The 27,533-nt window shown below is 38.0% G+C and overlaps 1 protein-coding gene across 2 annotated transcripts; it reads right to left on the bottom strand.

The window, feature by feature from the left end:
- Positions 1-835: 835 nt before the first annotated feature.
- ABCD3 (ATP binding cassette subfamily D member 3) lies at positions 836-25,627 on the bottom strand. 2 transcript variants are annotated; one of them, XM_054285825.1, is made up of 23 exons: positions 25,473-25,627; positions 15,700-15,736; positions 14,589-14,690; positions 13,043-13,131; positions 12,099-12,168; positions 11,245-11,342; positions 10,542-10,665; positions 9,557-9,613; positions 8,308-8,450; positions 7,909-7,978; positions 7,408-7,477; positions 7,190-7,287; positions 7,020-7,111; positions 6,473-6,561; positions 6,325-6,397; positions 5,546-5,609; positions 5,127-5,204; positions 4,969-5,034; positions 4,777-4,866; positions 4,441-4,560; positions 3,936-4,040; positions 2,556-2,612; positions 836-1,831 (listed from the first exon to the last, which is right to left on the bottom strand). In XM_054285825.1, the coding sequence occupies exons 1-23, from the start codon at positions 25,583-25,585 to the stop codon at positions 1,754-1,756; spliced, it is 1,983 nt and encodes a 660-aa protein (XP_054141800.1). In that variant the 5' UTR covers positions 25,586-25,627; the 3' UTR covers positions 836-1,753. The 2 variants fall into 2 exon arrangements, with proteins under 2 accessions (XP_054141800.1, XP_054141801.1); XM_054285826.1 differs by lacking the exon at positions 25,473-25,627 and adding an exon at positions 23,400-23,482.
- Positions 25,628-27,533: the final 1,906 nt, after the last annotated feature.

The following is a 27,533-nucleotide window of genomic DNA, read 5'->3' on the forward strand; positions in this document are numbered from 1 at the left end:
GCTGTTGGCATTTGAGTACTTTGAAAGAATACTGACAAGTAGGGGCAAGAACTATGATAAAAGGAAAAATATTAACAGGTAGCAATTTGAACATGAAAGAAATTTCCTAATTAAACTGGGTAAAAATTAAACAGCAGTGCATCCAAGTACATATTCATTTTATAAAAAGTAGGGGTTTTTTAAAATCTAAACCCTTGATAAAAGATGCACAAAGTACAGACGTATTGCATATTTTATGCATGCCTTCATGTAGTGCATTCCTATATTATATCTTACATGGAACACTAAAAAACTACTAGACCTTCACTGTACAACAGGTATTGTAATTTTTTTGTTTTAAAGGCTAAACAGCAATTCAGTTTGAATTACACCTTCCTATTCCCTGATCACAAAAAACACCTTGCTGTATTTATGCTTGTCAAAGTCAAATGACAACCACAGTAATCATTTGTATGGAAAAAACAACTACAGTAAACTATTGTAATGATTTGGTTCCTTTGAGGAGATTTGGAAGCTGGAACAAGAAAACCAGCAAGGACTGGAAATCCTTACAAAACACAGAGAATGATTAGTAAATAATTTGTAACAGAAATCAAGAAACATCATGACAGTCAGAGAATAAACACGAAGAATGAAAGCATTGTTTCAGGCTTCACAGTCCAGAAGACCAAACAGAGAGTACCATTATCATTTGCTTTCAAATTCAGACATGAAGGGCAGCTAAAACTATAGGATCATCAAATTTTTTTGAAGAGGGAGGAAAGGAGGAACTTGGAAAAAGTAACCGCTGTATTACAGGACTGAACACAGGACAACTGCCTGCTATTTCACAGATTAGCATTTTTGAGCTCATTATAACCTCTACTGATTTCATGAAAGACTGGACCCACATTCTTTTCCCTGTTCCCTCTTGTAGGAGTCATTCGTTTCTTCAGAGCTAAAAACATTCACAAGCTTCTTTGATACAAGGATCATCACTTTTCTTTCCCTCCCATTTTTTTCTTGTGGGTCAGTCCTTTCCTCCCTCAGCCTCCTCTCAACTCTTCATTACCACAATATTTCTTTGTCAGAAAAAGGATAGTTGGGCTGGGAGACAGAGGAAGCTTTTGCTAAATTGGGAGAGAATGAGAGCTGAGCTGCAGAGGGAACTGCATGGACAGACAGATGTTAAAGATAAATCCAAATCCCAGAAAAGAACAACCGTAATTTTTTTTTAAACACCAGAAGGAATTAGTTTTGTCTTTTAGTTTCAGTTCATCCTTTTTCAGCAAGGGCACATTGGCTACATCACAAGGCTTGGACAAGGAAAAGGCTCTTTCATTGAACAGGGCACAGATCTGAAGATGGGACAATGTCCTGCACCATGTGAGATCTCTCTGAAACATGCATAGAACAGAGCAAAAATCCAAGACTGCTTTGCAGGAACAAGAGAGGTAGCAACCCTAATTTTAACAGGGCTTTTCACCGAAGGGAAAGAAGGTCTACAAAAGTCAAATCAGCCGATTTCAAATGGTTTGCATCCCAGGATGAATCAGGTTACACTAATTTAAGCCCAATTTAATTTAGGCAGGTTTTTAAACCACAAGAATAAGGACATTCTTAGTACGTATCAATAATTACACCAACATATACACAATTAGCAATATCCTACATAATAGTAAATGCTTAACAAGCTGAGTAATTTTATGGTACATTGTCTGACATTCTACACATTTCCTGTAATCATCAATTTCTAGCAGTTCAGTTCATGTCTTTAAGATCCAAATTCAACTGTGTCTTCGGTTATTTTCTTGAACTCATAGTTTCCTCGGCCATCCATATGCAAGTAGAACTGAAAAAAACCAACATATGTTATTAACTAAAAGTTACCAGCTCCATAAAGACCAAAATAAATGATATTTTAAATATAATTTTAAAATATATATTTTAAATTTATAATATATATACATAAAATTTTAAAATATTATTTATTCACCTCACATGCCATTAAATTCACCTGTCTCTGTAAAAATGTTAAACTGTATTTTTGCATATCATACATCAGTCTGCTAACAGCCATATCTAGACTTAACACTGTTCTCTTGGATTTTGTGGGGCACAGATTCATCCCCATGTATGAATTCAGAATTTTTATCCACAGGTCTGCATAAAAAGAACAGTAAAATCTTAGTTTGCAATAAAAAAGTCCATGTCTTAGAGACATTTTTTAAAGCATAAATGTATTAGATATAATGAAAGCAAAAAAAAAACATGCTGTTTACTGAATTCTAGTTCAAGGATTTTTTTTTTTTTTGAGTCTAAGAAAGAAGACTTAAGCAAGCCTCTCATATTTTATAGATACATTAAAAATTTTTGGATAGCATTCTTTCATAACTAAAAGCATAAGAATATTTCAAAGTGTAAAATGAGGTTTTGAAAAGTAAAATCTTATAAAAACCCGAATGTAACACAACCTATTAGGATGTAAAATGATAAAACCTCAAATCACCAAGTCAATCTCCTACAGTCAGTCAACAAAACCCAGAAATATTCTTAATAAAGCCAAGATCACATACATCATGATGTTTCCAGAGTGACTTCCGGTGAGAAACAGTGAAGAGAGTGATGCCAACCTATATGACAAAAATACCCACAAAACAGTTAATTCTTCTCATGGCTAAGGTGTTAATAACTTTTCAGTATTGTATCAGATGAAGATCTTAAATTCATAACCACAAACTTCCAGGCCATTATTAACACAACACATACATAGCTTTTATTTAAAGATTTTGCTGGGAGGGGGAAGCAATCAGGAGGGATTTATAATTTTTAATTGATTTCACTATTCTTTTGCTCCTAAAGATTGCCAAACATAGAATTAAGTGAGTAAAAGAGGCAAGGCAGGAAGCAGGTAAAACAATAAAGCTGGTGAATAAAGGAATTTTAACAACAACAAAAAATCCAAACCCACAAAAGCAGTAATCAATTACACACTTAGAGTGACAATTTAAAGTCAATAACCTTCCTTTGTTTCCTTTCAACTTAGCCAACTATTCATCACCAACAAGGGATGCAAGGACAAAATGACTCTGATGATAAAGGAAGATAACATTTTTTCTTTTTTGCAAGGACAGCCTAACCAGGAATTCTATTTTTTCAGCAACATGCACTAGCCACTTGGCAAGCACAAATGAATGTTCATGTTTATAGAATAAGAAGCATATGGAAAATAGGCTTTAAAAATCGTCAGGGTATTGATACCAATGTAGTAAAATGAGTTCATGAAGTAATGCTCCTTCTCCTGCCGAGTCCTCACCTAGTGTCCATTCTCTACTGCAGAGGGCTCCTTCAGTTTGAAGCACATATTTCAGTGGCTGCACAGCTTTGCTCCCTTATCATTCTGGAATACTGCTACTCAATAACTAAGGTCATTTCAAGCCCTTTCTTTCCCAGACTAGGGTGTGAAATTGAATCTTACTGATTTCACTATTGATGGCACTACAGAGAGTCTGAAATGGTGAGTTTAAGACAAGGAAACACACAGCTATATAATCATATCTTCCTAGAGTGCTTGGCTTTTCATATCTCAAAACAGATGGAAATGTGACCTTCCCAGTTTCACTTCTGTTGCCCTGGCCAAAAGAAGCCTTTTGAACAAGAAAGCATGCTATAATTTTAGGTTATTCTAAGACTCTATCTATAAAAGTAAGGTTACTTAGCAGCCAGTAAGAGTTCTGTGTACATCATAGAGGCTACATGTGCATCTAAATTATCCTGGGACTGCAAAATGATTACTGAATTCTAGCATGCATGAAGTTGTATGCCCCTCTAAGCTTTTTTCCAGACTTTTTTTTTTAATTTTTAGTCTGCACTAGGCATAAGGAAGAGTGAACCTTGTACCATTTCAGGTTTATTGTTAATATACAGAGAGATAACTCCAGAAACAAAGAGCTCACCTTTCTGCAGTGGCTGTAAATGTAGCCCTCTACATCCACACTAACAGCACTGGTGCACTCATCCAGAATTGCAAACTGGGGCTTATGATAGAACAGCCTTGCCATCTGGAATGCAAGCCAAAAAAAAAAGGATACTAAGGATACTGTGGATACAAAACTACCAGCAATGGTGCAGTGTTAGAAGTTAAACTAAGAATTAGTGTCCAAAAATCTACTATGGAAAGGGAATTAAGTTGCTACCCAGTGAAACCTGAAAATCCAAAAGCTGTACATTATCTAATATTTTTTTTATTCGAGACAATGTTTAAAAGCCAGTATTTCCTTTTAAATTTTGAGTACAAACCCCACTATTGCCAGTTGTTCCTTCAGTATTTAGGTATTTCAAATTTTGGGGGTTTCTTCTAAGTCAAATACTAATATTCAATAAATAAAAATAGCTTACAGTACACATTTATTTTTTACTTATGTTCTGCATTTGTTAAACATTTATGTTTTTGAGACATACTGCCATTCTCTGTTTTTCTCCCCCACTGAGTACATCCATCCAGTCCTGAACACTGTCCCAGCCTCCTTCACGTTCCAAGATCGGACCCAGCTGGACATTATCCAAGTACTCCTTCAGCACCTTTTATGGAAACAGGAATGACAAATAAAGCTTACATGAACTTAAAACACAAGTGGTTGAAAAAGCTAAAAAGGATTATACCATAACATTATCAATCCTGGTAAATATTAAAGTCCTATTAAATGCAGTGCTTTTCATACCAGTTTCAGTATTTCTGAATTGGAAGCATTACTCATCCTGAGCAAGACAAAAGGTTAATGAACTAATTATCATTACCTGGTCAGAAATCCCTTTCTTTTTCTGATCTTCCAAAGTATCTGGATATATAACTTGATCTCTGAGCGTTCCAAGAGTCATGTATGGTCTCTGAGATACAATTAGAGCCAAAAAGATATGTCAAATATTTCCAAACATAGTCAAAGCATAAAGAAAGAGAACACTATTGGCGAGTAAAGTACTTGGTCTCACCTGAGGAACATAGAACAACTTTCCTCTTACAGGTTTTGTTAAACGCCCACCAAACAACGGCCACAACTGCAAAGGGAAAAAGATTAAAATGTGACAAAAAAGTCCAATTATAACCATGCTCTGCATTCTTCCCTGTTTGTTTTATAAAGTTCCCTTACCTCACCAAGAACACGGAACAGAGAGCTCTTCCCACACCCATTTGGCCCACAAATCAGCACATTTGCACCAGATCGAACCTAAAATTGCAAAGCCAACACATAAAAGGGTAGTGAGAAAGTATTGCTGAAAGTTTCTACAATCAATAGGACAATCTGGTATTATCATATGCTTGTTCACAACTTTCTGACATTACAATGAGCAATTTCCAGCAAAAACTAGGTTTTTTCCCCAATTGGTTTAGCACCAACTGCAGCTGGAAGAAAATGAACTTGTAACAATAAAAACTTTTTTGGGTAAAATACCTTATTGTCTTTTTTTTTTAACTAACATGACAATTTGTTTGTACTTTTCTTATAAACAGGATGACTTTTGAAGCTATCATCTTCTATATTGTTTCCTATGATACTAAAAAACTTACCTCAAAGTTAAGATCTTCAATCAAAACATCTCCATTAGGTGTCACCAATGGAACATGATCAAACCTGTATGTATTGCAAAGTTAAAAAAGAAAAAAACAACAGTTGTCTAAAAGAAGCTAATACTGCATGTTTACTTGAGAGATTTAAGGCACTGGGAAACACCTCACCAGTACTTCATTCACTCTCCCACTTTCCAGCTATGAACAGCTAAGGAAGTTCTTGAAACTCTAGCTTTTAAACATCTACATCTACAGGCTTGGTTTTATCCCCTGTATTTGTTTTTTGAATCCTTCTAAGCCTTTGGTCTCCAAAACAGGAGACCATCTTGTGGATATAAACCTACATTTAAGGATGCATGGCATTTTAAACCTAGTAGTGAAGTGTATCTCACTAGTTCTACAACATGCAATGAATGACTTCTCTGCTCACCTCCCTCTTGCCTGTTTGAATAATATAATAGAATAAAATCCATAACTAATATATTTCTAAGAGGAAATAAGATGGTCTGAGAAGTCATATTCTAAAGGACAGTAGGAATGTTACCAAAAACCCCAAGTTCAGAGAGTAGAATATGTATTCTGCTAATATGAGAGGATAGGACTGGCTTACAGAACAGAAATGCTGAGGTGGGATTACTAATAAATAAAGTTCAACAGGAACTGCAAATTGTAATAACAGGTATTCAGCCCTCTATTAATGGTCACAGAGAGAAAGACTTTTAAAAAGTCTACTTTAAAAATACTGAACTATTGAACTTGAGGAAACTTCACAAACATACTTGATAAGGTTATCACTGTTGATAATTTCTCCAGATCCAGGTATCAAAGACAAAGGCTGCTTTTTATCTCCATCTTAAATAAAGAAAAATGTATTAGTGCCTGAAATGCTACACAGAGATGACATATTGAATATTATATCACATCTACCTTTTTCTTGTGATATCATTGTACGCTGATATTTGCCACTGTTCAAGTCCTTGAGAACCTGCATTAATTCCGTGATTCGAGCTGTGAAACTTAAGAAAAAAAAAAATCCACAGAAGGTCTAATAAGCACTCTGTCAAACTGCTAAAATGACAAAGTTATTCAACTCAGCACAGAAGCAGAATGTTTACATTTTAGAGTTGCACCAGGTTGCCTAATATGCACCATATTTTAAAAGCTCCTTTTCCTGTAATAGCCAAATTTTACTTCTTACAATATAAAAAAAAAAGTTTTGCAAATAACAAATACATAATTGACTTAATAGCATTTGACAAGGTTTCAACTATACATTCAAACTGCATGCTAGCACTATCAAGATGTGAAATTTCCAGTGGACATAATAGCACATCTTCAGATGTGTTTTCAGCATAAAATGTTTTTAATTGCTGAAATTTTAGCATGCTGCAAGGAACAAAGCACATAAGTTTATTTGAATTGTAAAATCAGTTTCTGAAACTGAGATGAGAAAGATTCTTACTATTAAACTTACCCAGCCAATCTTGTCATTTCACGGCCTGCTAGGACTATTCTGCCCAGAGCTTGAGACATTCTCAGTAGCATTCTTCCACTTTGGTAGTAATCCTACAGTAGAAGAAAGTTTCTTTATGTGGACTAACAAAATTTAAAATGTAGAGGTTGTTTTAATTCTGGTCTATTTACCTCCAAAAGTTCTGCATGAGTGCTATTCTGATGGCGGGGATCAGACAGGTTCAAAAATGGACGACTAACAACCAGGTAGCCAACCACAGTGGCAAGGTCTGCAGTTTAAGAATAAATATTAAGCTGCACATTAATTGAAACAGTAAAAAAAGACACTTATTATGTAAAAAGTTTGTTTGTTATTTATAGGAATCCATTAGCACTTGAGACATACTTACATTTGGCAATGATAGTATCAATGAAACCCATAGAGAACCGGAACAGGATGAAATTATGCAAGTGTTCCACCTGGCAAGTTACAGAGGAAAGAAGTTCAAACTCTATCACTACTTGTTTTACTATCTTTTATTAGACATTTGGTTCCAAACAATTATTTTTCAGTACCTCAGATAAATTAACATGCCACTAAAGTGTGGTAAGCACAAGAGTCCCTGCTGGCACAGATTTATATTTGTGATCAAAACAACCTACACATGAAACTAAATAGTGAGAAGAGTAATTGTGGTGGGTGACAAGGAGGTAAGTGGCTAAAGAAAGGCCATTCTAACACAAACTTCTGTTCTGCTTATAGTCTACCAGCTAATTTTTTAATCAAATGAAAGTAGCAGCAAAAACATCAAGCCGCTGTAATTCAATTTTTATGAGTACATGTCAGGAATCATCACAATAGAATTAATTAAGTTTTGCTTAAAATGTTTTAAGAAATAAAAGAGGCTTACCAGCTTACGGAAAGTCTTGTGAATAGTCTGTTTTTCTCTCAAGTTTCCATTATAAAAAGCAATTTCCTCACTAAAAAGAAACAAATAAAAATAATGCAACTTCATTTTGTTAAAGACAGTCTTTGAAAAAGCCATAAAATATGGGAATATAGCACTTTCAGTTACTTTATGAAATAAGGGCTTGTACTTTTTCACAACAGAAGAACACAGAATTATTGTACCCCACTCAGTCTTGACTGTGGAATATAATGTACATACAAATTACTTTACAGTACATAAAGATGCAAACACTTGGCTCAAACCTGATAACATCACACTTCCCAAGTATATTTTAACTCACAACTTCCATTTACCCCACAGTACAGTCACTTGTACCTTAGGAGCCAAGCAAGTGTATACCTGTTTGTAATGAGCCGTGAGTTGACATATCTGTACTCCCCTTCATACTTCTGTTCTATAATAGTCATCTTGCCAATTGGTCTCCTTAAACGCGTAAGGAAAAACCCTGAAATAATCAAGTACGCCATCATGCTAGCTGGACCCTGGGAAAATCAAAAAAGAATAAAAGCTTAGGTGGTCTCAAATGACAGTATCTGTATCCAAAGTGCCCAGAAAGCACGAATCCCTTAGTTCTCACCTCCTATGTGCCTACGCTGCCAAGTCAATTACATTTGCAATTCCCATCATACCCCCTTCTTTGGTGTTGTAGATACTACTTTACTAATTTTACTAATTCTCTGTCCCTAGATGTCCTTCCCACCCCAGCCTTCTATTCATGTTTTTATCACCACCCAGTGTGACCTGTCCCCTACTGTCCTAGATTACTTCATTAATGATTTACTGATACCCTCTCATTTCTTCTCCCTCCTTTCTGCCTACTTCTTTCTCTGTACATTTGCTGAAGTGTCACACAGCAGTCAATATTTCAATCCCACTGTCCACTGTTTCCTGGTCTCTCAAGTAGTCCTGGATCCTAAGTTTCCACAGATGAAGGACAGATGATTAAATATCACTGAGGCATGGAATGGCATAAACTGAATTTGGCATAAACTGAACACAACAACTACTACAGAGAGCACAACAAAGATATCTGAGACTGATAGTTACCAAGGTTCAGTTAAGCCTTACTGCAAGACTGTCTCAACAAAACTTGCACCATGTGACCCACAGTTACTCCTTTTCAACTCCTCAACATTTTTGATAATGCATCATTTCACTAATCTGAAGAATTAATTCTGCAATTATTCAGCTCATTGAGTCTTACAGCTCAATGCAAGAAATGGTTCCCCTTCATAGAAACTGCACAGAAACAGAAAACTTATTTTCACCTTTAAATGCAATCCATGCAAGACATAAACAATTAGAAGGGTGTTGTACTAAATAGGATTTCTAAATAAGTACTAGAAGAAAGTAAAGAACTTTCTCGATCCTTCAAACTGCCTGAAAATACTGGTTTTTATTTTGCTTGCCTCAAAATAGAGGGCACTAAAGCACATAAAACATTAAGTGTAATGCCTATTTCCAGTATAGCCCTTCAAATAATGTAGGAATCCACAACTACCACCTAGAGTTTTCCTCAGATTCCAAACAGGTACAAAGAAGGGAAAATGTGCTTATAGTTCTAAAAAAACCCACTTCTTTTATTTACCTGTGCTCCTATTGCACTTGTTAGCTTGAAGATGTACAAAACTATATCCAAGAAGGGCTGCAAGAAGCATAGGAAAAAAGGCTTAGAACACAAAACCAATATAATACTGTTCAGAAGCCATGTACCACCCCAAGAATAGTTACAGCTCTGTACTAAAATACTGGCTAGTCTATTATACAAACTGAAAGCTAAGACAAAAGGATTCTCAGCCACATGACTTTTTCCTGAAAACACTGGCTCTAGAATTGAACATAAAAACATCATGATCTTCAAATAAATACATACCATATGAAAAGAGTACTTTGCTATTTTAGGTCTGTAATGACACTCTGCTCACTTATCAAAGGTGGACTAGAACCCATAATAACTTAACTGAAGTAATTATGAGAAATACAGAATGAAAAGATAAAGCCATATATTTGGCTATGTACCTGATAGGAAGAATATTCCAAAGTTCTATAACCTCCCTTGCAAAGCTAAAACAGCTGAACTACAGGTTTTGTAGTCAGAAGGTTTTGAACAAAGTAAATTGTAGTTTACATATATGCAGCTTGCATGAAATAGATAGCATCAAAAACATTTAGTCTAAAAATGTCAACAGTATTCTTATTCACTACCCAGTCACCTTAAAATTCTCACCAGAAACAGAGAAAAGCTTATTCAACCACTCCTCCCTACACACAAAAATATTTGTGTGTAACTGAGAGCTAGGCATTGCTTTTCTTCTGGAAACTATCTACCTGAGAGAGCAAAGTCATCACTGCTCATCTGCAAAAGAATGCTTTATGTTCTTTAAAAGAAAATTTAATATGAATTATAACAACTCGCAGCAGTGCTTTGGTCATGAAAGCCAAAAAAGAGTATGAAACACTACAGCATTATAAACAATTTTTTTAGTACCATACTCCAAGCAATTGTTGTGAGCTAACATCCCCATCCTAAATGCCTACAGCTACTACTCAAAGTTCTCTCTCAAAAGACTTACCTTGCTAAGGTTTGAGTACAGGTCCACTACACTATTACAGAATTTTTCCACATCCTGTGTAAGGAGTTGATCTGGATTGGCTATTCTGTTGTCCAGATTTCCCATTTTGTAGTATGTATAAGTTCTGAAACAAAGCAATTGCTAAGTGGCAGGAAAAAAAAAAACAACATTACCTGGGATCTGAAATAACTGGAACACCCTTGGTTCATACAGCTGAGACACTTAGTAGGGCAAACATTAAATTACTGTATGGAATCAACGTAGCTTGTGCTTTTACCTGACTAAACCCACATTAAATGCTGCAGGATTGTTTAGGCATTTAGGCTCCAGGATGTCTGAGCTGAAGCTCAGGCTCATGCTGCACTGCTATTGAACTTAGAACACCCTCACACAATCTACTACAGCCCATCTGACAACCAAATTTCAGTCCAGAAGGAGCTGCTCAAGGTCATGGCATCCCATTCAGTCTTCACCATATGAAGGCACCTGAAGTACTTTGGAATCTGACCCAATCATGGAAGCAGTGCAGTGCATTTTGTCCCCCAATTAAGCCAACTTTACTGTCTTTGTATCTATGGCATATGCAACCTGGATAAGCCACTCACCCTCAACTGCAAGTTAATTGCAACCTTGCAATCTTCTTCCTGTGTACTTAAAATTAATTGAATCAACTTATAAAACCTGTAGACAAGGTGTTACTTACTTAAGATATTCTTCATAGAGGTATCTGGTAAGTCTTACTCGGAAGCAGAGTTTCAGTTCATTTAGACCATACTTCAGGAAGTTATTCACTAAAGAGATCTAAAATAAGAGACAATAACATTTAACTAACAAGAGCAAATATGCTTACATTAATTTGCAGCATAAATTGTGTAAACACTTTAAAACAGATCAATTCTCCCCTTAAAATCAATAATGCCATAAACATCCCTAAGACCAATCAGACAGTGTCTACAGGACGACTGCTTAAGTTTCTGTCTCCAGGTCCTAGTGGATCTCACCACTTAGCATAAAATACATTCAATATTACACATTTTCAGCTCTTCTGATAAACTCTAGACAAGAGCAACCATTTTACAACCACTGCCTTAAATCTGTCAACTAGTTTTAAAATTTATTGCAAATCAGATAGCGACAATTATTTCTATCTGGTGCAGATCAGAGATGTCAACAAACTGAAGGAAAGTTAAAGCATGGAAGAAAGCATAACAAAGCTGTGAAAAATGTAAGAAATATAAAAATTAAAATCTAAAAGAAATCTTCATCCTCAATGGTGCCAAAACAATCCCAAACCGATAGTCAAAATTGCCATCAACAAAACTAACCTGAAAACCTGAACATAGCTGTTAAAAAAATAGTTTCTACCAATAAGGAAATATGCTGATAAAATCTCCCCATAGTGGAGCCAGAAAATTAAATGTGTTTTCATACAGACCTGTATGTAAAACAATTAATTTCCATAGGTTTTAAGACACTCATTTGAGACCTTTTCCTCAAAATCTTAATTTACATTTAAAATACGTTCTACTAATAGGTCAGCACAAGAAAAGCACTTACAGCAGGCATTGCAGCAATGAAGTTGAACAAGTATTTCTTGAAATCTTTTCTGCTGCGGCCAATGATAGCACTGCAAATGACCACCAGCTGAGAGTCAGTTACAAGAGAAACAACAAAGTATAAACTTGCATGTCTTAAGTGGATAAACTCTCAAAGGACCACACAGAGAAAACAAAATCATCATGGAAACCTGTAGCATCAGCTGTAGGATCCAGTCTGACACGCTCTAGTAAGCTAAGTGGCAAGTGGCAGACTGAGCAGTTACCTCCTGTCTGCTCCTCTGAAACTGCCCACATTAAGGGCTCAAAAATTCATGGTCACAGAATACCAGTCCTTTCCCTTCTCTGCTTTCACAGATTCTCACAAGAGAAACAAAGCAGTCCTTCCATTCTACAAAGCACCAAATGTCTCTCCTCAAAACACAGTATCATTTTGAATTCACAGTTCAAGACACATTGTGACTTGCTTCAATTAGCAACAAGACCAGCAAGAATAATCAGAAGTCTAAAAACTGCTTTCTAACATATTAAGACCAAAAGCATTGTTTTTATCAACCTAAAGGGCAAACAGCTCAGTGGGAAGAAATGAAAGTCCTAATAGCCACACAACATGTCTAAGTCTATCACATAAAACGACTATTCTGAAGTACCTTCTTGGACATTCAGATCAACAAGATTTAGAGTCTTCAGTGTACAAAATGTTACCAAATGAATATTTAATAAATAGTTTAAAAATATTAACTTAATAAAATAATTTTATTGATGAACAAAAATAATTTAATATATTTATCAAAATATAGTGGTCTGTCCCCAAATTGCAACTACACCAGTTTTCCAACAGTTTTAAACAAGCAAGCTATAAAATGTCCAAATATATATTCTGATAGAAAACTTTCCCTGTTAAACACATGACAGAATGTCTAAAAATAACAAATGTATAGGTACCTTTCAATGACTGTTCCATTTTGAATCATCCAAATGTCACAGTAAGTTCGGACTACCAGCATCACAGCAATAAGCAGCAAATAACCTGTCTGGTACAACCACAGAAATGTAACAGGTAAATAATGGCTAAAATTCACCATTTTTCAGCAAGTCATCTAACTGTATCTAACAGAAAAGTACTGGTGCCCTAGCTAATGTAATATTTACTTACTTTGCTGGAAATACATTAGCATACAGTACCTTAAATAAAGTACTGACTACATTTTTACAGTGAAAGTTTGCCTTTAAAAAAAGCTGTATTTGGTTGATACATGTACTGGACACACATCATAAGATGGAGGATTGCAGGAATAAAAAAGTTACTGCAATTCTAAGACACCTTTCTGCCATAAGGTTGCAAGAGACCTCTGAACATCATCTACTTCAACTCCCTACTTGAAACAGGGCCACTAGTAACCAGTCACCAGTTAGAGCAAGAGTGCAGACAGTTTTCCATGCACTTCACTGTCCACTCATCCAGCCAATTCAGTTTGGCTGTTATGGTATTAAGGGAGACCTGATAGCAAAGTATTCAGTATCCTCTGTTCTTCCCTTATCCACACAGCCAGTTCTCTCATCACTGAAAGTAATCAGGTTAGTAAGGCATGATTTGTCATTGGTAAATCCAGGCTGCTTGCAATCACTTTTTTGTCCCTTTTGTGGCCAGAGTTAGCTTACAGGAAGTTTTGCTCACAGTCTTGCCAGGAATATGATGAGGCTGACCAGTAAACTTGTTTTCAAATATGGGAGCAAGGTTTGAGTTTTTTTGGGATTATCTGTAACCTCCTCTAATGGCCCTGAGCTTTTGAAGCTGATAAAGGCTAGCTCTGTGAGCACTCTCACAGGCATTTCCATCCATGCTTCTACCTTCTGTGCACCTCCTTTTTGTAGTTGGGCTGCTGAAGGCCCCTGGTCTACACTCTGGACATCACAATTCACTGCTCTTGTGCCTGATATATGTTTAAGTTCTTACAGTTCATTGCTGAAGTTCCAAGCTCAACTAAAGCTTTGGATCTTTTTTCTTTTAGAAGTGCCCTGGAAAGCCTGAGAAAGATGGAGGCACTGATTTCTACACTGCATAGCTTTCCTGAAATGATGCTGAAGAGAACTTTTGACAACTTCATTTTCTAATACAGGTTGGCCTGGCTATAAGTTACTAAATCAAAATAATGAATGAACTGCATCTTATTTAAAGGCAGGAAGCTTTTGCACACAGAAGTGTACTGCCTTGTACAAGACAAACCAAGATGCCCTTTTAAAAGTTATGCTACAACAGTAGTTAGCAGCTGACAGTAAATGGCCTATCTTGTAATTGGAAACAGAACCTTTAGTGATATAACAACTGAGCAAAATGTAGACTTTTATATTATTACATTGCTATTTTAAAATACATAGCACAATTTAGTCCAATTTAAGTAATGTATATGCAGTTTAAATTCTGATGTAATTTCAAAAGAGACTTGACTCCAGCTTTATTTCTTTATTTATTAATGCAGGCAATGCTTACCTCTTTGCACAGTGTTCTAGGGACCATTATTTTCAGGATTCGACATATCCGTGCAATAAACACTCTGTCCACCATTGCTCGCTCCTTCTTTCCCTCCTTCTGCTGCACACAGAACAAAACAAGAAAAGTGAGAATTTTTTGTGTTATTGAACTGTTGATGTGATATTTTCCCTACCCAAATAATTTACAGCTATATTGCTTCTGCAGAATTTGCAATATTTCCTGCCAACTTAAGACTTGCTCAGACTAGTTAAATAAGGAATTGGGAGCTATCAAAACAAACTGCAATAGTACAGTACTAGTAGACCTGTACTTCTAGGTGTCTGCTGTATCCTTTCTGTTATCTTTAGTACAGTTTAGTATAGAATTCTTTTATATAATATAGCATCATAAAATAATAAATTAGCCTTCTAAGAACATGGAATCAGATTCATCATTTCCTCCCTTCGTTGGGGGTCTCAGAAAATACAATGTACACCCTTCTATTTATCCAGTGCAAACCCTTCTATTTTTTAAGTTTTCAGTAAAGATATAAGTACATGGAATCTATTCATAGCATTGTAACACCAGAATCACAGACTCTGCCTTTTGGTCTATTTTATTTGACCATGAAACAAAAATCTTAGCTTAAAGGGATTTAGTATATCCCTTTCAAATAACTGAATTAACAGACACACAAAAGATCAGGGAAATGACAAAACTCCTACCAGATGTTTGAAGTAGTTTCTAATTTAGTAACTCTGAGACTTAACATCTTGTTCCATACATTTTTCTTTCACATAAAAAATAAACAGAAGTTATACCAAATCTACACACAGCTGTTTGTTTCTATCTATACAGAAAATCTTACAACACTGGTCCTTACAAATTCATAGGGCAATATGAGATAAAAGAACATTGTGCATATCAAGAATTGATCATTATGGAGTCAAACTTCAGCCTCTTGTGATTACCCTGATTCTTCCATTTGTTTCACCAATGCAAATCTGAAAGTATCATTCAAACTGTACTTGCACCGTAGCAAAGATGAAACTACAGTGATAGGACTTAAAGTTTTAAAAACTCAGGTTTATTTAAAATTATTAAATATTTGACATGAGGAAAGAATTACCTCATTATTCTGCAAAGCTTGTTTTCCACTTCTTTTACTGCAGAGAAAAGAAAAAAAGTATTTATTTGTTATTAACACACTTTTCTTTGTCTTGATCTCTACACATAAAAGACAGAGAGGAAACCTTGGGATTGTGTTGCTACCTATTTCTTTCAGGGCAATACAGCAGGGCTACCTCCAATGCCAATCCTACATGCTGCTGTTATACAGCACATAATGCCAGTGAAACCCCACTCATTCCAGCAACCAGTTTCACATAGGAAAACCAAGTCTCACCCTTTCATCTCCAAGTTCTGCTTTACCTTGACTTTGTATCATGAACTCCAAGAGTTTTTCTGTTTCTCACACATACTTTACAAGCATGGCTACATGGTTCCACTGACCACAAATGAAAACTACAAGAATGCAGATCCAGCAATCCAAGCAAGCCTACTTTGATGTTTCACACTATCTACATAAGCTAACCAGATTTGTTTTGCATTGCATTTTACTTCAAAAATAACACATTTACTACACAGAGAGATTATTTGTTCATAAACATGTGCTACAGGGGAAAAAAAGCCAGCTCCTGTGAAATCAAGTTCCTGCAAAGATGTCCATTAAAAGGGGAGTTATATTTTAGTCTGTTTTCCTTCCTCTGCATTTAACAGAACAGTTAGTAGAGAAATATTTATCAACTGGCGTTAAACAAACATTCAAAAGCACAACACTATTTTTTTGCCTCTACTTTTAAGAAAGAAAAGCTGAACAGTAAGACAGTTATAGTTTGTCTTTCTTCTTTTTGGAGCACTCAAGCATCAGACAAGCACATGAAGCTGTTTGGAGAATTTATGTAGTTTAGAAGAAGACACCAACTATATTAAAGCATAACTTTCTTAACCATGATATTATAACACTGAGAGCAGGCTGCCTTAAAACTGCAACATTCATACACTTTCAAGGCAGAACCTAGGACACTACAAGAAAGCAGAAACTCCTTCAGTCTACAACACCAAAACAGGAGCAGACTGCCACACAACCAGCTATCCCACAACTTCATCAACAGCACCATTTCACACTTGTGTTTTAGAGCTCTGCCAAGAAAATATCTAGAATGAAACTGTGCCTAATTTAATTTATGATGATTAAAAAGATCTATGAATGTCATTGACCAATAAAAAGAAATAACTTAATTACTATGAAAGAGGCAAGGTAGCAGAAGAACATGAGAAAAGAAGGAGGAGGGAAGGAGGAGACCATGAAAGCAAGAAGGGAGATCCACCAGTTCAGCAAGAACTTAATTAAAGGTAACAGAGACGGAAGTCTGAGAGAAGATAAAAATCTTGTAAGACTACTTGTGTAAAAGACAAAACAAAGAATGAATATGAATGGCAGCAGGGGCCAGATTGGGGGAGAAATAATAAAAGTTCAGAAGAGATATAACATTTAATCAGGCTGTGAGGGCAGTAAATCTGTACAAATGGTAACAGAGTGTAAAGTCTAAGAAACAATGTAGTTGGAGACTACATCCTGGTGATGCGAGAGCAATGCATTTCTAGTACAAGAAACTTCTCAATCCATCTTCTAATTTTACAAAACTTGAATATGGATCAGTCCAATCACATTAGGTTTGGCAGTAGGAGGAAAGCAGTATTCTTAAGCATGACTGAGTAGTGATCAAACTATGTGGTTATTTCTCTAGATGATTCATGACTTGTTATAATGTAAGATGAAAGCATGCTGCTCTTCCATATATGTTGTAATGGTTCCTATAAGCTTTACTGCTTCAAGTTCTGCCAGTCTTTGAAGTCACAACACTCCTAATACACAACTATTTCAGCTTTAAAAGGATCAGAAGTGAATATATTAATAGAGTAATCTATTAGGTAGATAAGGCCCAGAATAATTCTGTCAGTTAGTTGAATATTTTTGATGTATTTATTGATATATTTTTCCTACAGTAGCTGTTGAGAGAAACTGAGCAGCCGAAATTACTGACTGAGCTGCAACTGAGTATCCATTAAAGAGAAAGCAGGATTGTTCAGAAATCAAGATCTTACATTTAATAATAAACTCACATTTAATTAGCATTTATAGTTATAAAGTTTAAGATAAAAATAAAGCATTTGTAAATTTAAAATCTAATAAGAAAAGAGCTTTAACAGTGTTCTGTTCTCTTTTTTCTAAAAAAGTTGTGCAAACTCAAAACAAGACTAATACTTGAAAAAGTATGGAAACAATCTTACATATGAAGTCAAGAAGAAAAAAATATTAAATGTGCCTATATAGCTCTCATTTTATTTGCAAATAAAGACTCTGCCATAGTTCTGCCTGGAATAAAACCTTTCCAGTCCAATACCTGTTGGCACTACTCCTGACTCCACTGTACTACTGTAAAACTTTCGGTGGTTGCATTCTCAATGAATTTAAAGACTAAATAACATTCTCAATTAGTCAGCAAGAATACAGCAAGACTATCTGGTTGCAGCAGAGAGCTCTAACACTTGGAATAGATTCAGGCTCTCCATTATTCCAGACCTCTCATTTACATAATGCTGGAGCATCACAAGGCTCGGTGGTGGAGGAAGGTGAGTGCTACATGCTGGCCAAGTTCTCCATTGCAAGTAACTCCCTTTGTTCCTTCACAGACAAGGGGGGATGACAATGAAAAGGTTTTTGAAAAGGGTTATCCAGAAAACATTAGGAAAAAATTAGGAAAAAATATAGCAGTAAAACATTTCTAATAGTGAATCAAAAACAGTGGAACTTCTCACCATATATTTTCAAAATCTAACTGCACAAAGCCCTCCACAAAGCAGTCAAAGCAGTCAATTCAATGTGTAAAATTTTTTTAAGACCATAAAGAGTCTAGAGGTATAATGGAACACATATCCCCTGAAGAAGTTTCAGGAAAAGCAGCATTTCAGATGTAGCCTGCTACCCATTATTTAAATGCACAGGGCTTTTACAGCAAACACAGATATAAAAAGCAAAGAAAGGCATCAGCAGCACCTGGGATGACACAACTACACCAAACTTGTCATTCACACGTGCATGGTAACTGAATAGCAACTCTCTAAAGAGAAGTAAGTAAGTAATTACTCAGTAGGCAGGAGGCAATACAACAAAACACCTTTCTCCTGCAAAATGAGAAACACGATCAGCCCATACCAGCAAGATGCTTTAAAGAAACTAATGGAGTTTTGGGACTCTGTACAGGCATCTGACAGCTGATCCAACTTCAAGGGCAGTATGGAAGCCCAGTGGGGATGGAGAAATCAGGCAATTCCAGTCTCCAAAGAAGGACTGGTCAGAGCACTGGCTCTTGTGACTCTATTTACATACCAGTGAGGCTATTCTCTCCAAAGAAACATGCAATAACACTGGTTACTCGAACAGAATCATTCTCAACACTACTGAAAAAGAAAGTGATTTGAGAAACTGTGAAAAGCCTCCAAGAGGCCTGAGTCTTCTTACTGAAAGGTCTCAGGCACACTAGTTCTGTGGTATTTGCTAGCAAACAGGAAAAAGTTAAAGGTTTGCTGTCTTTAGAAACACCTGTCTCCATCCAGAACAAAGTTCAGAGGAAGCAATCTACACTGAGCTCAGCACAACAGGGAATTGCAGGTGAAGAGGGTGATAAGCAAGACTTGCTGTTTAATGGCACATTATGAGGAAGTAAGGGCTATAAAGTGTTACACTGTCCTTAACTGAAAAAAAACCCTACAGATTTCATTCACGTCATGCTACCTTCCTTCTGTGGAGTTAGGATGACTTGCATCTGCTCAACACAGTGCAAAGAAAGAGTATCTGGTTTAGGATTTAGTGTAGCATTTCAAAGAGTTGTTACCTCTAGGCAACCTTTGTATCCTGCAGACCTTACATGTTGGAATGGCACCGTGAAGTTTTCACAGCTTCCAAAAATCACACAAAATAAACAATTTTGCAATAGTTCATGATTATTTGTGCAGTTTTCAGGTTAATTTTGGAGTCACTAAGGCATTGTAAAGAGAATAAAATTCAAATGGCTAAAGATGCAATGCAACAGTGTGAAGAAATAACTACAGGGAGAAAAGTCTGGTGTAGCTAACTGGCAGGCAGAGTTTCATAGTGCACGTCTCACACAGAGGGGTAGAGAGCAACAGGACAGATATTTCAGGTCAAGGGCAGCAACCCTACTCAGAAGCCTGGGCACAGTCCAAAAGCATGCCCATTTACACAGTACACTCTGAGCACACACAGAAACCAAGAACAGAACTTTCTTGGCTCTAGATTGGTGGCTAGTTGCAGCTTAACCAAAAATAATGTGAGAGGAATGTGTTCAGGCAAGCAAGAAGGGGACTCAGAAGGTCACAGAGCTGTTACTGCAAACAGGAGCTCTGCACTGTTAAAGCTCAAAAGGTTTCTACAAACCTATGAGAAGAAGACAAAGCAGAACTGTTGGAGAGGAAATTCTAAGTTTCAGTAGAAGAATGCATCTCAACAATATATCTTACACACAAGAAAAACCTCAGCACTATTAATTTTGTCTTAAGCTGTGCTTGGGCCTGAGCTGTGGCTGCAGATCTCCTTCATAACAGTGGAAAAAAAATTCTAGCTAGTTTCCTAAAAAAAATTTTAATAATAATTTTTTAAAAAAGTTATACACTGTCATACACACTTATACTACATCTTCCCTTAGACAGCAAGCATTTTATGCAACTTAATTAAGAGAGAAACCACTAATTAGCTAGCCAGGCCCCAAACAAAGGCTGTCTAAATGCTAGGATTAGGGCTGAGTCATCTGGTTTCTTCTGTCTCCATACCCTCCAGCTGAATTCAGGTTTCCTGAGCCCCAGGCAGGTTTTTCTACAAGACTGCATTTTCAGTATATTTTCTAGTAATCCTATTTGCATATTTAGTCCTTTTTTTCCCCCTCAACGCTAGTGCACTTACTGCAAGCAGCAGACTGAACAGTCACATTCACATCTGGAAAAATTTACTCCAATGTAGCTAGCATAAAGTTGTTTTTGTTACCTGCCACCTTTCCTTCAAGTAACACAGGTTCCCTTTAAGGCTTTTACATACACAAAAGCAGTCTATTAATCTGCAGCAATGTAATTTCACCCTTCCTATCAAACAGCCATGACTCAACTAGAACAGGTCCCTCCATTTGAAGTACACTGGCAAAGCCCACCCAAGGACATTCAGAATCTAGAGAAATTACACAAACTAACAAGAGAGAAGAACATTCTAAATATACACAAATGGAATAAAGATGCACCACCTGTTACAAGCTACAACTACCACTTGCTATATCTAAACTCCTATTTTATGTTTGGAAGCACCTCTGAGCATTTGGACGTGTGTCTGTCACCTCTGATTGCAACGCTGTCACTGTCACGCTGTGCAGCTGAGGACACAAGCAGGGACATCTGAGCGAGTGACACGAGTGACACGTGCTGCCACTCTGTCAGCAGACAATGGCTGAGGAGCACAGTGACAGGCAGGAGCACAGGTTAAGTGTCACCCAAGAGGAACTGTGCAAACCCTATTTGATACACACTGTCTGCAACTCGACATCCCTCCACACAATGAGCTTTCCCCTCACTCTAGGCTTGCCTAACCTCTAAGGCCCCAGGCACTATTCTTGCTTTATTCATTTTTTCCCCAGAGGTGGGACACCATCACAGGGGTTTTAGAAGTTCAGTTTATATTAAATTGTGTCCATGTCTTAGCATCTGCTTGGATTCTAATGAATGCAGCTAGGTGAGAGGAAAGGCCCTACAAGCAGATTCTAAAATATTTTGTCACCTTCTCATTCACTACAAATGCCTTCCTATTACTCTAAACTGTTTATTGCCTTTCCCTAACCTTGCAGTTCCAAACTCTTTACCCCAACTACCTTCTATTACCTCTCTCAATCCCTCCTTCCAGCAGAAAGTTGTATGAGTTAAAGATCTTTTTCAAAGTAAGCCAAGCTCATTCTCTACTTGTGTAAGTACTTTATTTTAAACTACACAGATACTCAGGAAAAGTTCTAATTAGAGGAGTAATGAAAAATATCCAGCTCCTTTATGTAACACCCCTTAAGGCTTTAATTCTGAAGCAATCAAATCTTAAGCAAATATTCTGTAACTTCTTGTTTGAAGCAAGATTAGGGAAAGAGAATAAACAGACTTTTTTTTCCTGCATTATAAACCCAGGATAATGTAGTTTTTCAAAGAACTTCTCATTACTCTAAAAAAACCCAAATACTACAATTGAAGTCATAATTGCATTTAGATACCACAACTTTCCCCTTCCAAGAGGACACACAGCTTTTGTAAGGAAACAGACTTTGTGAGAGCAACTTTGAAAAAGAACCAATGTATTTTTCCTCCATGTTTTACTCCAAGGAAGTAAGATTGAAAACTAACAAGTTAAACAAACAGTTCTACATCACTCTACTTCAGAAGATTTCAGAAAAGTGTAGTAATAAGGTGTTGTAAATTGCAAGTGACACCACCTCTCAGTTCTGCAAAATCAATAAGCAGTGTAATACCTCTTACAGAAAACATCTGTGACTAATCCAGGCAGTACTAATTAAGTGATCTTTGACCTAGTAAGGCAGGTTGGCAAAACACACACAGCTTAATTATTCATACATTACTACTTTATATGAGTTGTACTGAACTTTGCCCCTATTGTTTGACAGCAGAAAAGTAGGTTAAAGTTGCTACTTCTCCTTCCTATAAACTGGTTATTTTATATAAAAACAAACACATACAACATGACAGGCCTGTGACATAACTTTCATGTTATACATTCAAACACACCTGATTTGCTAAAAGATGATTTTCTTTTTCTCAATTTGTATGTTATTTTACTTTCCAAGTTTAACCAGCAGCAAACCTATTGCTGACATTCCAGCAAAACTTAAAAAAGCACACAAAAATCAAACAGAAAAATGGCAGGTACTCCAGAAATACATGAAATAATAGGAAAACATGAAACGTTATTTTGAACACAAAGTATGTACAAGAATGTGTTCTGAAACTATGTGAGGAAGGAAGAAGTTTTGCAGGTAAAGTTCACAGTTGCACGAGAACACTACATTGATTCACCTGAATGTTAAGCCCAGCGTTCTGCTGGTTATATTCAGGTCTACAACATTTACCTTTGCCCTTACAAAGCTCAGAACTAGAATTTCACCTTCCAGAATTCAAGAAGTCGAAATTCACCTCACACTGACATGGCACAACATTTCCAGGCATTATACACCAAGGTTAACAAAGGAATTCACACACAGAAAACTAAATCACCTCACGGATTTTAGCCAGTTAACCTCAAGCAGCAGATACACTACCAGTCCTCTTCCAGACTATCTAGATTGCCAAGTGAAATTCTTCACCCTAGGAATAAGTACAAAAATTTAGGACAGCCATGCGTTCCCAACTTCTTCCTCTTCCCAGAGAGTCAGAGATATAAAACACAGATGTTAAAGGACACACTAGGCCCTGCAGATTTCAAAGGTTGTGCACTTGTTACTATAAGTCAGCATCATATACCAGCACAAGAATGCTGAAAACGTAAAGATGTGGCACAAAGACAATCCTTTTCAAAAGTATTCTCTAATTTACATCAGCAACAAAACATGAAGAAATGAATGATACATGAACTAATGAGACTAAAGGAGGATGAGGCGATGGTAATAACCAGATGCTTTTGTCTAGGCTGGTGATATAGGCAATGTAGCTTACCTACTGCCTAGTCTTGATAGGTAGCATTCTGTAAGGCTCCTGGCAAGGTTTGCCTCACAGGGAAACATGGAGAAAAGAACGAAGACCAGTGGGCAAAAACCATCCTCAAAATAGCATTCAAGCAGCAGCACAGCTATTATTGAAACAACCGAATGTTGGATGTTAGAGCTTGGAATCCATGGCCACAATACAGTAGCAGCAGTAAATAAGACCTAAGCTGTGGAGGGACTCAAAAGTGTAAAACAATACATACACACAAGTGAAAAATCAAATTTGTAAGCATGACACTTGCTTTAGCAACCACATTTCTAATAAATTCAAGAATGCAAAATGACTAAAGAGATTACAGAAGTAAAGGACAAGATATCAGAAAGACTGCAGTACAGAGAGAGCAGAAGGGACAGATCAAGTCAGGCTCTCACAAGCTCGTGCATCTGTTGAATTTGCTGGAATGTAATTCATAAGTTATCCTTCTTTCCCAATTCCCACTAATCTTGTAATAATGCTTGGTCCACCTAATATATCTGAATACCTCAGTTTTTTAACACTATACCTAGCAAAATTTGAGATCCACATAGGAAAGACACATTCCAGAGAGTCTTCAGCATTTAGGCTGACACTTTCCATACACTGACCCCCAAACTAATGCATGCATTGCCACTGTCAAGTCCTGCAGACCAAGATCAGAAGACATGAAAGCAAAACAGTTTAATGAGGACAGCACAGGACCCACACAATATCTATTTCAGGTATAGGGAGATTACTCTGGACAAGTTCTAGCCTGTTTCTATCAAATGAATGCTACTAACAGTGGGAAAATATTAAATGCACTTCAAAACTAAACTGGACCTGCATCTGTTTTGAAGATTTGCTCCAATCTGAATGTTTGTGTGCTCCAAGATCATTCCTCAATGAAGGCAAAGTAAGGTAAGTGTGGACAAGTCACATTCACTTTAGACATTCTTGGTCTAAACTTATAACTGCTCCTGGAACATCTGCATGGCCCACTATTTCTTACAACCACCACTATACTAGGCATGAAAATCTGAGCTCATCATTTTGGTGCCCTTCCATACAGCTCTTCTGCTTTTTGAAAGTGGAATTTCACTAACTTAGGCAGAGATATTTGAAAAAATCACTCCTCTCTATGAGTCTGATAGAAGAGCAACTTGCAGCCAGAGCTCAGGATCTTGTTTTAACTCTCATGCAAGAAACAGTTAAGGTAGCAAATGTACGACTTGTCAGCGGGGTATCAATGTCTGCCATGTTGTGTGACAGTTACCCAACTTCATTAAACTCCCACAGATATTGTGCATGAGTGGACTTAGGTAAAATAAAACTGGATCCTTGCTTAATCTCAGGTATGTTATTACTTAAGTCTGTTGAGTAAGTCCGTCTCAGTATTTGGTAGTGCTTACAAGACACCTGTAGGCACTGTAATATCGCAACACATCAGGTCTTAAGCATATAGTTAACAACTTACAATCTCAAATACAGTAAAACCGTGAAAGGGCTGAGCCTGCGATACATTCTTCGACTGCCACACTTTGCAATACCAGTGCTTTGTACGGCATTAACGAATACACACCCTAGAACCATATACCTGTAAGGCAACCTCACAGAGAACATCACCACATTCGGCCGCTTTGAAATCACTGCCCGTGTATCTTATTGTCACACGGCAGCATTCAAACAACAGCTGAGTCCATTAACGGCCTATGCAGACACGGCCATCCCTAGAAGTGTCAATACTCATTCCTAGGCCGGAAAATAGAAAAAGCCAACATAATTTGGGTAACAAGGCGGCGGTGGTTGGACGCTCGCAAGACGGGCACAGACCTCACGCCGGAGAAGGCGTGGGGAGAAGCAGGCTGTCCCTGTGCCCAGGAGCCGCCTCCCGGGCAGATGGCAGCGGTGGCAGCGCCCTGTGTGTGGCACAGGGGCGCGGCTGCCCCTCCGCCGGGTCAGGGCCGTGAGGGCGAGCATTGCTCCCGCTGCCTCGGCCTCCCGGCGCCGGCCCCGCGGCTCGCCCGGCCCCTCCCGCCCCGCGGCCCGGCCCGGCCCCGCGCTCACCCGTGCTGCGCGGCCGCCCGCCGCTTGCTGAGCAGGCAGAGCAGCGCGCAGGCGGCGGCGGCCCCGGCGATGGCGGAGTGCCGCGCGGTGAGGAACTTGCTGTAGGCGGCCATGGCGAGAGCAGCGCGGAGCCGCCGACCGAGCGCAGCCGAGCCCAGCAGCCGAGCGAGGGATGCCGGGAGGAGGCGGCGCCGCCCGGCCCCGCGCCGCCGGCGGGACGGGCCGCGCCGGGAGCGGGTTGTGCAAGGCCGGGGCGGCAATTACCGCTCCCTGGCAGCCCCTGGCAGCGGGCGGACCCCACGGCCAGGGGAGGGCAGGAAGGGGCGTTTCCTCCCGCGCCGGCGGGGCCGGGCCTGTCGCCGGCCGCCCTCGCCCGGAGGTCGGGCTGAGCGGCCGAGCCGAGCCTCCCCCGCGGCCCGCGGGTTAATGTGCCCAGGCACCGCCTCCTGCCCAGCGGGCTCCGGGCATCCACTGTCCCGGGGCTCTCTGTGTGGAGTACAGTGCGATTCCTGAGTGTGTGCTAGAAATGGCTTGTGAATGTGGTAACGACGGAATAAAAATAAAACTAAAAAAAAAGCATAAAACGTTTTAAAAATTCAGAAAAACTTTGATGTGGGTTTTGCAACACCTTGTCTTTTCTCCTTTTTTTTGTTAGTGCAGTGAGAGGAGCTGCCAAGGTTGGCTGACAGGCAGAGGGTGGAATGAGTTGTCACCTGTGTAAGTACAGGAAAATAATGCCTATAAAGAGCAGAGCCATGCCAGGTACAGCAGGAGATACCAGCTAGCTCTGTCCCACAAAAACCAGTTATACCTGCGCCGGTGCTTTCTCCAGCAGACTTAATAACAGATTGGCATGTCGAGCTATACCAGCAAAACACCCATGCCAGCATAACTGTATTTACACTGGATCTTCCCCTGTGGTCATACCCCTCAGAAAGACGCCTGATAATGTATATGAAATGTCTCTACTTTCTGTGGGAACTGGTTGGTTATATAGTGAAAGCCTGTATTGATGCCATGGTTAACACTGAAATGACAAAACTATTTCTCTGATTACACTTAAACGCAGATCAAAATGCAGGTGGAATCAATGTATTTATTTTTAGTCTTGAAAAATGTTCTCATACAGGCTTTTAAAAACATGTGAATACCTGTGAATGTTGTGCTTTTTTTTAGTGTAGCACAAAAGTGTGCACATAGGTTAGTCCATTTATCAGGTACTCCTATTTCTTTCAATTATTCCTGCCTGGAGTAGGAGGTCTGAAGCTGCCGTTTGAGAGGTAATCCCTGGTTCTTCATTCTGAATCACCACATATGCTCTTCTTTCTTGCTCTCTTTCCCTATGCTTGGTATCATCAGGCATTTTAAAGCAAGTTTATGTTGTGTTGTAAAAGCTGAAGTCTCAAACTCTCAAATTGTTAGCATTCTTTTAGAGCATTAGGGTCACAACTGTTGGACTTAGTTCTCTGCCACTTGTTTTGAGACCTTAGACGCATCAGTAATCTCCCTGCTTTAAAATGCATGCTGTACATTGGTGGTTTTGGTGTGGGTGGGAGGAATTGTCAACTATTTGAAGTATTTCAGATCCTCAGTATATAGCAGAATCACCCAGCATTAATTAATTCATGTTTTATAAGGTGAATGTTTGTGAAAATACTTTTGTTTTTAAAATCTTAGATACTTTGAAAGTAGGTGAGTATGAGAACCTAAAAAAGAGGTACTTTTGGCATCAAAATAAACTTCTTATATTAAAATAATTGCAAAAAGGAAAATTCTGTGAATTTTCAGGTTTATGAATCTTTGTAGTACAGTTTTGCTGGTACTTTTAATCTCAATATCAGCACAGAGATCAGGAATGTTATGATAGTGTCTGCTTTTCTTTACAAGTCCTCTTCCCTCTTTAAGCTTAGGTTGGTTGTACTCTTCCACAGAAGTTGCTATCTAGTACAGCCTAACTTTGTTTCCATGAACTGTCCATCAGCTGGGGCCGTGCTGACCTTTGTTGTTTGCATGTCTGTGTGACTGGTGTTCTGCTGTTTGTCTGCTCAGTGTCCTTAGCCC

The sequence above is a fragment of the Melozone crissalis genome, unplaced genomic scaffold, assembly GCF_028551555.1.
Source record: "Melozone crissalis strain CALT ecotype California unplaced genomic scaffold, PUWL_Pcris_2 ptg000045l_1, whole genome shotgun sequence".
In the NCBI taxonomy this organism is placed as follows: Eukaryota; Metazoa; Chordata; class Aves; order Passeriformes; family Passerellidae; genus Melozone; species Melozone crissalis.

Bases quoted from the DNA above. Each gene is read 5' to 3' on its own strand.
- ABCD3 (XM_054285825.1), bottom strand. From the start codon at position 25,585: ATGGCCGCCTACAGCAAGTTCCTCACCGCGCGGCACTCCGCCATCGCC. The intron at 11,343-12,098 runs GTAAGTGCTTTT...CTCTTATTTTAG, and splicing joins TCATTGCTGCAATGCCTGCT to ATCTCTTTAGTGAATAACTT. The intron at 8,451-9,556 runs GTAAATAAAAGA...TGATTTTCCCAG, and splicing joins CAAGTGCAATAGGAGCACAG to GGTCCAGCTAGCATGATGGC.